Genomic DNA, 11000 nt, shown 5'->3' with positions numbered 1-11000 from the left:
GAGTGACTTTGATGGTTATTGGACTCAGGATTAATTCATTTGGACTCCCGCTGTATGAAGAAATTAAAGGATGCCGCAAGTAGAAACAATTCACAAGACAATTATAGGCTATGTATAAAATAAAAATAAAAATATTTGGCCTCAAATCTGGCGGCTGGGGGTATCATGTTGGGCGCGCCCCCCAGGTTGGGAACCACTGCTTCAGTGGATGATAGAATGGTTTTAAAATGTGCATTGTGCCAGGTCAAGTGTAATCAGTCAGGTGTACCTTCCATGGTTCATAAATCAGACGCGTTGTGAAGTCAACTCTGATCAGTCCACATGTTTGTTTTATTCATTATGCATCGTACATCTCATGACTTAACATTGCATTCACAGCAGCAATGCTCCATGAAGACCAAAAGTAAGAAAAACTACAAAGAAGACACCAAAAATAAATACGCTGACGGAAACCGAAAAGTACACAGAGAGCTTCTCATGAGCTAAAAAACGCCAGAGGGAAAAAACATCATATGATCCAATTCTTCAAAGTTAATCCAATGACGAGTATGGTGCCCGTTGGAGCCAACGCACGACAATGGCCCAAAATACTTTCATAATAAAAATGCAAATATACTTTTCAAGTTGGTGAGGGTGTTTTCGTACAAACGAGAAGTAAAACCAACTGTACATGTTGGATCTGTCAGCTTTGAATGCTGGTAATGTAAAGTATGTGTGCGGTGCAAAGACTCGCACACATGGAAACTTTATGAAGGACAGCAACGAACTACAAGCTTTAAAACAACATGAACAAATGTGCTGTTGTGTAAGAAAAGTAGCTGTGTGCTGCAGTCACACAATAGAGACTCTGCACACTAACAACATCATGAGTCACGGCACTGCTGGGTGGAGTGAGAATAAAATGAATGTAGGTCTACACCCACATACAGCAGGGTGTCTGGTAAGTCTGGAATAACAGGGAGAAAGTCTACACTATATTATTTAGCCTTTTAGCGGGGGTTCACCATACACAGATCTCCCAGCTCCATTTCAGACATGCAGCTATGTGCTACGATAACAGAGGTCAAAGGGCACAGGGGGTGTATCTGGGTTAGCTACACAGTTTCAAATTAACCTTCTAGAAAGAACAAAAAAATCCCAGTAATCGTCCCGACGTCAGCTTCACAATTCTCTCACATTGAAGCAAACACTATTAAACCTGAGAGCCAATCAGATGTGAGATGCTTCAGGGTATAACCTGCATCAGATTCATGGCCCTCTCTAACAGAGGGGCGAGGACCTGCTTTAAGTTGGACATCCACATATAGAATTCCTCTGGCATGTTAGCATTTAGCATCTTCAGGATTTGGCCCCACGGAAGGTCTGGATCTGCAACGACACACAATCGTAGCAGTGTTTTAGCCACAGAAACCAGACCGGGGTTCCAAGTATCAAAGATGTCAAATCACCCCCAAACACACCAGTTTGCTCTGGTGAACTGAGGCTGATTTCAAAGCCAGATTCTAAACGGATTAAACACCACCACAGCAAGTGTTGGGTCGGCGACCAAACTGAAGCAGTGAACCCAACTTCCTCTAAGGATCGTAAACAGGAAATCCCATCAAGACTTAAAGAGCAGATGAACTCTTCAGGGAGGAATAAAGAGGCCCACGCACAAACACAAAGACAGGAAGTAGAGAAGAAGATGAGATATGGGTTTACCTTGAGGCTCTTCAGCACCATCTAGGATGAGGACACAAAGAAGATTTAGTATTGTAGCAAACTTATAACAATACTGCAGAATGAAATATATCAGACGTACCGTTAGATTCATAGCCTTGGTCCGAGCCACCACCTGGATTCAAAAAGAACATTTAGATTTAATTTTTGTATTTAATGATACCCGTTTTATTTTTGAAATGTATTTCCTCCTTGTGTCTTGTCTGGCTTTACTTCCTGCCTGATTGTCTGGTTGTGTTCACCTGCTGCCCCTCATGTCCCTGCCCCCCCCCCCCCCAGTGTGTCTTGGTCACTGTGAGCGTGTCTTTCCGTCTGGTTTCCATGAGGTCCTGCCTGTATGTTAAACTTTTCCTTTTTGTTTACCAACTCTAGTAAAAAAAGGTCTTATTTTTCACTGCTCCTGGGTCCCACTTTCTGCCCAACCCTGATAGTATTATAAGTATTAGTGTCATCACTGGGATTCCCCTCCTACATTTGTTTGACTTTTCTTACTCCAGCTGAGAGGGGGTGTAGGCTGTGCATCAGAATGTGATCTGAAACCAGCCATGTGGCTCCCATTACACTGCAGAGCCTGTGGGTTTTATTCCTCTTTCTTTCTTTTGTAGAAGAACAACTAATGACTTCCATGCTCCAGCTCCACCGCAGTAAAGAAACACAAAACAAAGGCTGTATGACCAATCCTTTACTGAGCTATTTCATTATGGATTCATCTTCTTAAATCATAAACTAGCGTACGCAGTTTATCACTCAAATTACCGTATACAGTACATGTATACAGTCCACCTTAAGCATGCCTAAAGCAGTGTTCTGGTCTCCATTTTGCACATGTCAGTGATATTTAAGTTCAATAAACGCAGATAATATTTGAGCGCCAGATCTTCCTCTTTTTTTTTCCAGGACATTGGAGTTTTCCAGGTCACATGGACCAGTCGGCACTTATTTTTCCGATGAAACCCGTGAACGACAGAGACTCACAAGGAGAAAATAATACAAGCGATGCTGTAGCAACTGATAAAAATCACTAACATAACAAGTGAGTCACAGCATGTTAGCCAACATACTAATCCTTATTACACCGTCTTACACTCTCATATGATTTCAGAATAAACCCACTAACGTGTGTGTGTGTGTGTGTGTGTGTGTGTGTGTGTGTGTGTGTGTGTGTGTGTGTGTGTGTGTGTGTGTGTGTGTGTGTGTGTGTGTGTGTGTGTGTTTTGCAGAACTAATGCCCCTACCATGAAAGCACACTTAAAACGATTTCACTTCCCTCAAACAACGAGAATAGATGAATAAGATGTGGTCAGATTGGAATGTGTCAGCGTTGCCGTGACAGTAAATACATGTTTTGCGGTTCTCTTGAGTCCCTAAGCTTGAATGAGTCAGAAACGAAAAACAAAGGGAGGAAACTACATCAAGATTCAAAACTACATCCAGTGTTCAGAGGCATTTATATGTATATCTAACACAAATATTCATACTATACTGTATTAAGCGTAATTGAACCAATGTGATGTTAGGTCTCACCTCCTCCTGGGCCTTCATCGGGCTTGTAGCCACCACCACCAGCTTCAGCTAAGTCGTTGATATCGAAATTTCCTCCGCCTTTTAGAAAAGTACAATTTTATTAGGATAAACCTGCTGTACTCTGACTCCACATGGGATTAAGATAAAAAAAGAATATCAGCAGATGTGTCCTTTTAAGAGCCATTTTAAATTCAGTCTAAAGACGTAATAAATGATATGTGTGGACTGACTGACCTCCTCCGCTGGGTGGTGGGTTCACTACAGGTTTGTCAGGTTTGGGGTTGGGGTCTGTGGGCACAAATCAATCATTAAGGACATACAGTAAGAAAGCAGGCCAGAAATCAACATGAGTGATTTTGAGAATATACAGAATTGTGTTTATTAGTGTAATTGAGGTCGGCCCAGACCCTGTTTTTTTTTTTTTTTTAAATCTCCTCTTAAAAACACACTTCTTCTCCCTGGCCTTTTAGTCAGAGCGGAGCACGACTCCTGACTTTTCCCTGTGTTTTTTATATATCTGTTGTAATTTATTGTCTTTTATTGTGATTGTAGTCATGTGTTTTTATGTGATTGTAGTATTTATTACATGTACAGCACTTTGGCCCGACCAAAAATCGCTTTTAAATGTGCTTTATAAATAAACTTTGATTTGATTTGATTTTTATTTGATTGCACAAAAGGACTGTACTGTCTATGAAAAGGAGTCATATTTGAGTGTCCTCTGTCTAGTTTAAATGGAGAATTAAACTCATTTTTCCTGCTAGAACTTGTCGATCTGTCAGCTAAAATAACAGTTGATGAAAGGATATAGGATATAGCAGATCTTAACATGGCATTGTTCTCGTGTTGCAGCGTAAAGCTAAGCTAGGCTAAAGTAGCATTTTGTTCTAGCATCCCCGTCTGGCTGCTTAGCTCACATACCAGGACAGCTAGGACTGGATCAAAATAGAAAGCGTGCTTTAATGTGATGGAAGTAACACTACCTTAGATCATGAGGGGTAGAACTTATTTACACTCTTGTATAGTAGCATTAGCATCCAGGAGCTATCAAGAGCAGGGCTATCAAGGAAGAGTATGAAATTCCCCTGGCCTTGGAAGTGACACTAAGAAGATCACTTGTTTTAATAGCCTCAATGTCCTGTGACCCAGTGACTCCAAATACACGCTAGATAGAAGGACAACTCAGTCCAAACTCTATAACTACCATTTCAGCAGCTAATATTGGACCATGACTGCTGGGGAGGCATCTATCAAACCAATTTAGAATGCTTGTAATTAATACAAATAGCAAAGCTTCAACCGTTCATTGAGAACATTTAAAATTTGATATGAGATATTCCCCTCACCTGGACCCAGAGCATCCCCCAGATCAAATCCGTCGCCACCACCTGTAATACACAAACACACGATTAAACACTATTGACTATTTTATGTCATTGTGATTTGATTAGGTTCACAGGAAGGGAACATGGCTCCTAACCGGGAGATCTTAGAGGGAAACCTACCAGCATCTCCTGAGCTCGGTTTCTTAGGGGTCGGCTTAAGGGTCGGCTTAGGCTCAGCTGCAGAAAAAACATTTATTTAGAAAAGGACAACAATGTAACAATCATGTAAAGCTGATACAGAAAGAAACACAGACTTAGCCTGGTATGAAAGCCCTGACACCACACACAGTGCACCGTGTATTTACCTGGTCCAAATGCATCTGAAAGGTCGAGCCCACCTGGAGGGAGAAGGAGGGGAAAAAAGCATTAAACAACACAAACTGAACTGCTCCATTAAAAGGAATACTTTTTCCTCAGGATTAGTGAGTTCATCACTTTGCACTGTATGTACACACACACACCTTCATGGCTGCGATATAGGGATGCAACCACACATTAACAATGCAACCCATCAGGTTCAACCACATCGTAAAAATCACACATAGAAAAAATAATGAAATACACCTAGATGTCACGTGTGTGGAATTCTTGTATGTTGGATTCATGGTATGTACTGCCAAAAAAGTTCATACAACTTCTGGGGCTCATTGGTATATACAAATGACGACATGTTGAGATATTCCTGTGATAGTATGTGTGTGTCTGCACAAGAGAGAATACTGTGATCATGTTAAATAAAAGGTGGCTTCCCTGATAGGCTTTTTGTCTTATATAACACATGGAATAATGTGACAGGTGGAAGGATACATACCGTCACTTTTAGGATCCTCTGGGGCTTTTGGTTCCTCTTTGGGTTTCGCAGGTGTAGGTCGTACTAAGAAATAAAAATAAAAAGGAGCAGTTTGTGACAGTTAGCATTTCCAATTTTCTCTGAAATGTCCCCATATGTACCAAAGGTGTCACAGGTTAGTAGGATTAGTGGGCTGTGGTTTGTAAACATTCCACAGATTACGCTTGTTTTTAAAAGAAGCTATGTATGTAATATGTTACTGCTGTGTCTGCTATTTTAGTAGCTTTCCCCTCTATGCATGTGCTATCTGGCACTCGGTTGCTACATTGTTAGAGATGCCGACGCCCAAGAACATCCCCAACAATGCAAACTAAGAAAATCCAGGCAGGTTCAGACACCACTGCATGCTTCCAGGGGACAGAAGTCATGATTCAGAAGGCCAGTGTCTATGAGCCTTCAAATTCCACCTTCCACCTAGCTTGTGTTACATTCACCTTCCCCAACAGACATGTGTTTGAGGTTAATCATTTTCATGTAAGGACATGACTGACAATTGGGCAAAATCCATCCCCTTAAGACAACAATGACATTTGAATGAAAGCTCATGATGAAAAGGTATTTTATCAAAAATAAAGTCAAAAATATAAGTGAGGAATAACATTTGACCCCTTAAGAGTGATTCAAATGTGTGGGGTGTAAGGCTTTCTTTACTGTTTAAAAAATAAATGTTATGATGATTCTGTTGATGTAAGTGCTTCTTTACCTACTTTGTTAGAGCTATACAGTGCTCTTATATTGGCCTCAATCTCCCATGTTTAGGAGTAAAAAAAAAAGATATGCTTTTTCAACTAAATCATCCCCAACCCTGGATGCATAACTGTTTTACTCATAAAAGCATGAATATGGTGCCAAATGGCACCACTCACCTTCATCATTATCGAGAGCATCGTAGAGGTCAAATCCTGTGAGGAGGACACCATTAATCAGACATTAATAATCAACACTGATAGAAACATGTTCAAGCTGAGTCAGGGTTTGAATCTCTCTCTGTGTCCACAGTGGAAGCACATGTGTTCTGTGTTTGGACGCTTCAGTCAGACAGTGTATTTGCAGGTTCCTATGGCAACTGAGTGATACGCTCTGACAAATGAGTCACTGCTCGGTGAGTTGCTTCCCCACAGAGAAGCAGATGCCTACACTTTGTTGCCCAGGAGGATTTAAAACAGCGTCACAGTGAAACACACACAGGGTAATCTTACAATGAACTTGTGTGAATGTACTCCTATCAAATCTCTATAATCTTATAGAAGTTCTTTCATTTGAAACTTTCTGGTCAATATGTCCCGCCTGTGGGTTAGTAAGGGCTTTAACACACAAATTGCAATATTTATTATATATTAATATATTTTTGACAATACATTTTCACATGTGTTTTCCCTGCCTCAATATGAGGGAACAGCAGCTATGGCAGTTTTTAATATTTTACAAAATGGGTGTTAGCTCTCTTTTGGGGCCTTGTGTTTATACTGTTCCAGAAAAAATTATCTTACAGCAAATTAAACTTTAATAAGTCATTTTGCAGAAATCAAACATCGTCCGTGACTTAGTAACCAAACTGACTTCAAGACAGCATGCCATCTTCCTCTCAAGTGCGTGCCTGTGGTTTTCTCTGCCAGCCCTCCTTGGTTCAAACAGGAAGCAGCGACGCACGGCACACAGACAATTCTGTACAAGTATTTATATCAAATAAATAAATTGTATTTCTTTTAGCAGGTTATAATTATTTTAATTTCCACAGGGGGATGTTTGTTTTTTTCTGAACTTTCAGTCTTTTAATATCCTTGTAATCCATCCATGTACAGTTATTATGTCCTACCCAAACTGTCTGTAATGACCCCATTGAAATGTATGTCATTGTTCTAATCTGTATTTGCATATTTTTTCACTGTTATGATAACCTTATCATGTGCAGAAAATATATAAGTATTGGCGGGTTTTGGCAACATGGGTGGAGTTCACATTCCAGAACCTCCAGAAGGTGGGGTAATTTAGTTCATAAATAACATTCTTTAGCATTTAACGCTAAAATACGAGAGTCATGTTAACATAAAATACTATTAAACAGTTCAAATAAACTGAAAATAATAGTGTTAAAAGTGGTCTACTAGTTTTTTCTTGGTGGGGAACATTAAGGGACCTTGACTCATGTCCTCTGGTTTAAAGTCCTTACAAGTTTGCATTATTGAACAACTGAACCTCACCTTCCTGTGGGACTCCTATCATCCTGAAACAACTATCCTATGTATTCTCTTTTAAGAGCAATTACCTATTTTATATATAATTAACTCAATTTGGGATTAACTTCTTCATTCAGTGTGTCTGAGAGAAATACACCTGAGTCAGCATTATAGTCCTTTATGGATGCAAAATCACAGGACAGGAGTAGATTATATCTTCCTAATCTTCCAAAACCTTTCACAGTTTCCACATGATGGAAAATGGGTCAGTTTTCACCACCATCACTAGTAGTAAGTAAGCACTGATTATTTTATAGCAAAACTTATGAAAGCTTTTCTTTGCAGCCACTATTATGCTGTGTATTATGTGAGTATTTACTATGGACCAAATAAAAAAGGCATGCTTTCCTGCTTCACCTTAAGAGACACGAACACTACCATAAACATAAAGTAGGAATAACACAAGTTGGGATAAAAATAGACGTAGTGAGCTTACCGTCTTGTGTTAAAGTCCCAGTAACAACAAAAAGAAGGGAGACAATCCTCAAACAGAGCCTCATGGTGACTGTAGTTACTTCCTTCGAGTTTTAATTTAGTTTAGTTTACTTTTAAACGGTCTGCTTCAGCTGGCAGGTATTTGTGGACCCAGCTTTCTTGTGCACAGTGAAAAGCAGAGCAGCTTTGGTGTCCGGTTACACAGTCATGACTCAACTTTGCCTATGAAGGGTGTGGCAGCCCTGCAGAGGGGCGTTTCATGCTTTTATAAAGAATGTTAAATTAACCCGTTAATAACGTATGTCAAATAGTATGCGTGTAGTCAGATTATATTTTCGACATAATATTCAATTTTTTTCATTATATTTTAAAAATGATTGTACTATGATTTGTTCCTGTTTTTCGATTAAATGTTGTACTATGACTTATTTGGACATTCATGATTTATTTTACATACTATAGGTAGTTTTAAAAAAAGAAATGTTGACATTGACCTTTCATTACATTTTCCAAATATTAAATATGTTTCGTAATATTTTTTAAGCTTAATTAACTATCATTAACGTTGTAACATGTAGTTTTATACTGAATGCTAAACGCTAGCTCGGTGAACGGAAGTAGCATGTCTGTAGCGTTTCAAGCATCCTTCCGCTTTATCCGTGGACAGGGAGATCTCCGCCTGCAGGGCAGACACCGGCTGTACACAAGTCTGAACCTGGCTGACAGTGGCAGAAAATCCAGCTGTGTTGACTTCAAACCTTTTAAAGTTGTTTAAATGCAATAATATATCAATTCTAACTATAATCCAGTATCCTGCCAGTGTTTCGTGTGTGTGTGTGTGTGTGTGTGTGTGTGTGTGTGTGTGTGTGTGTGTGTGTGTGTGTGTGTGTGTGTGTGTGTGTGTAGAGAGTCACTAGTCCAATGCATCAGAATCAGGTTTATTTCTAAATTGGTTTACACATACATAAACACTGTGATTCAGTTCTACAAAAAAAGGAACTAAAATATAAGGATTTGAAAGTGAATATAAACACATACAAGAAATGTATAGCACACTTGCTGTGTTTTCGAATTTAAAGTAAACTGGCTCTTTCATTAGAGAAGCATTTTTTAAAGGGTATTTATAGAATATCTATTTGGAATGGATAGCCCAACTTTGGTATGCACTATGCACAGTCCCCTCTGTGAACAAACTAAACATTATGATGGCAAAAATATTTAAAGAAAACGACGTAGTATAGTATGTTGATAATATGGGGGAAAAACAATAAAGTATTGTATGTAGAAATGTTTCTATATTTTTACATTTCAAAGATTACTATACTATCTATATATAGATTACTATACTTCCGGGTTACAGGCTCTGATAATGTACACATTTCATACATTCATTATTTTAAAATATTTTCTGTTGCTTAAACATGTTTTGTCCATGGAAAAAAAATAAAGAAAAAAAACGGCATAGTAGGCCTATGTCGAAAATGTGAGATAAACTGTTAATTATTTTTAAAAATCAGCATTCATATATAGCCTATAAATAAATGTTTACAATAAATATAAAGTAAACTAGATGAGAATAAGACCATTTCCAAAGACTATGACAACAATGATTTGCCATGGATAGCCCAACTTTAGCAGGCACAATTCACTGTTAACAAACTAAACCTGAAGATGGTTTATTCTGCCATGGCCCCCCCGCAGGATGGTATGACCTGTAGACGCCCCGCCCCCTGCTGGCCAGAGACGCTACATAGCCAAGGTCAGCTGACTGATACGGATGACGCAATGGCAACAGCTCACAACAACTTCGCCAGCTCACGAGATGCACACGGAAGAGTGACTGGAGGGAATAAACAGCGATAACTAGAGTTTCCTGTGATTTAAAAGGTCAGTCAATGGCCAAACGTCCACACAAACTTAACAAATAAGCAAACTAACACATAAGCAATAAATATAAGCAAACAAACACATAAGCGAACAAATAATCAAACAAACAAACACGGTACCGCTGTGTTAGCTTACAGCTATGCTAACGCCGGTACAGTTGCTACAGTCCGGCCGAATAAACAAACCGCTCATTGTCAAATTCACCCGAGTCATGGTCACTTCGAAATAATAAAATACTGTGAGAAGTACCATGACATTTCATACTTTGTTTTAATGGACTGTGTGATATGTTCGCTACTGTAGTTGTCAGTGGATGAGCACTTCCGGTTTACAGGCTCTGATAATGTACACGCATCACTTCATACATGAATCTCTTAATACATTTTCTCTAGCTTAAACATGGTTTGTCGAGGTATTTAATCCATTTGTGTTGTATGTTTAGCAGCAGATATACTCTGTCTGCAGTGGTGTTAGGGTGCAGTTTTAATTCATAATGCGCCTATCTTGTAGCTATGATGTGTGTATAGCTCCACCTGGTGGTCACTAACTGCACATGCTATAAGTAGCAATACTACATTTTAAAATGACTTTGTTATCTCCTGTATCAAAATATACTTAAAGTACCAAAAGTAAAAGTACTCCTTATGGTGGGCATAATGGCCCATTTCAGAATCGTATATATATATATATATGATTATTGATGTGTTTTAATCACAACTGGTCAAGGGGGAGCTCATTTTTTCATTTCATCCCTTTATTTAACCAGGTGGATCCCATTGAGATCATCGATCTCTTTTTCAAGGGAGACCTGCAGCAATTTGGATACACATGAAGACATAAAAACATAAAACAACAGAAAAACAAAAGGACATCATACAGCATAGTTACATAATGTACATAGCTAACGACATGTACAGGTACCAACAGTATCAGATTGCATAGCATCTATCCAAGCTTTAAAAA

General features: G+C 39.0%; 1 protein-coding gene across 4 annotated transcripts in view; it reads right to left on the bottom strand.

The window, feature by feature from the left end:
• The window catches only part of cd99 (CD99 molecule), an 11826-nt gene extending 3468 nt beyond the window's left edge, over window positions 1-8358 (bottom strand). For 2 of the 4 annotated variants that reach the window (XM_010778733.1, XM_010778735.1), the window contains exons 1-10: window positions 8152-8358; window positions 6345-6380; window positions 5440-5502; window positions 4934-4966; window positions 4749-4805; window positions 4590-4631; window positions 3478-3531; window positions 3244-3321; window positions 1802-1834; window positions 1702-1722 (exon numbers count right to left, since the gene is read on the bottom strand). In XM_010778733.1, coding sequence (XP_010777035.1) covers window positions 1702-1722; window positions 1802-1834; window positions 3244-3321; window positions 3478-3531; window positions 4590-4631; window positions 4749-4805; window positions 4934-4966; window positions 5440-5502; window positions 6345-6380; window positions 8152-8215 — 481 coding nt within the window. In that variant the 5' untranslated portion in view covers window positions 8216-8358. Of the gene's footprint in view, window positions 1-307; window positions 1369-1701; window positions 1723-1801; window positions 1835-3243; window positions 3322-3477; window positions 3532-4589; window positions 4632-4748; window positions 4806-4933; window positions 4967-5439; window positions 5503-6344; window positions 6381-8151 lie in introns of those variants that run through there. The other 2 variants (XM_010778736.1, XM_010778734.1) reach the window with 2 other exon arrangements.
• Window positions 8359-11000: the final 2642 nt, after the last annotated feature.

This window comes from Notothenia coriiceps, unplaced genomic scaffold, assembly GCF_000735185.1.
Source record: "Notothenia coriiceps isolate Sejong01 unplaced genomic scaffold, NC01 NC01_scaffold00019360, whole genome shotgun sequence".
NCBI classification, from domain to species: Eukaryota; Metazoa; Chordata; class Actinopteri; order Perciformes; family Nototheniidae; genus Notothenia; species Notothenia coriiceps.
This window is presented reverse-complemented; position numbering and strand designations above follow the sequence as displayed.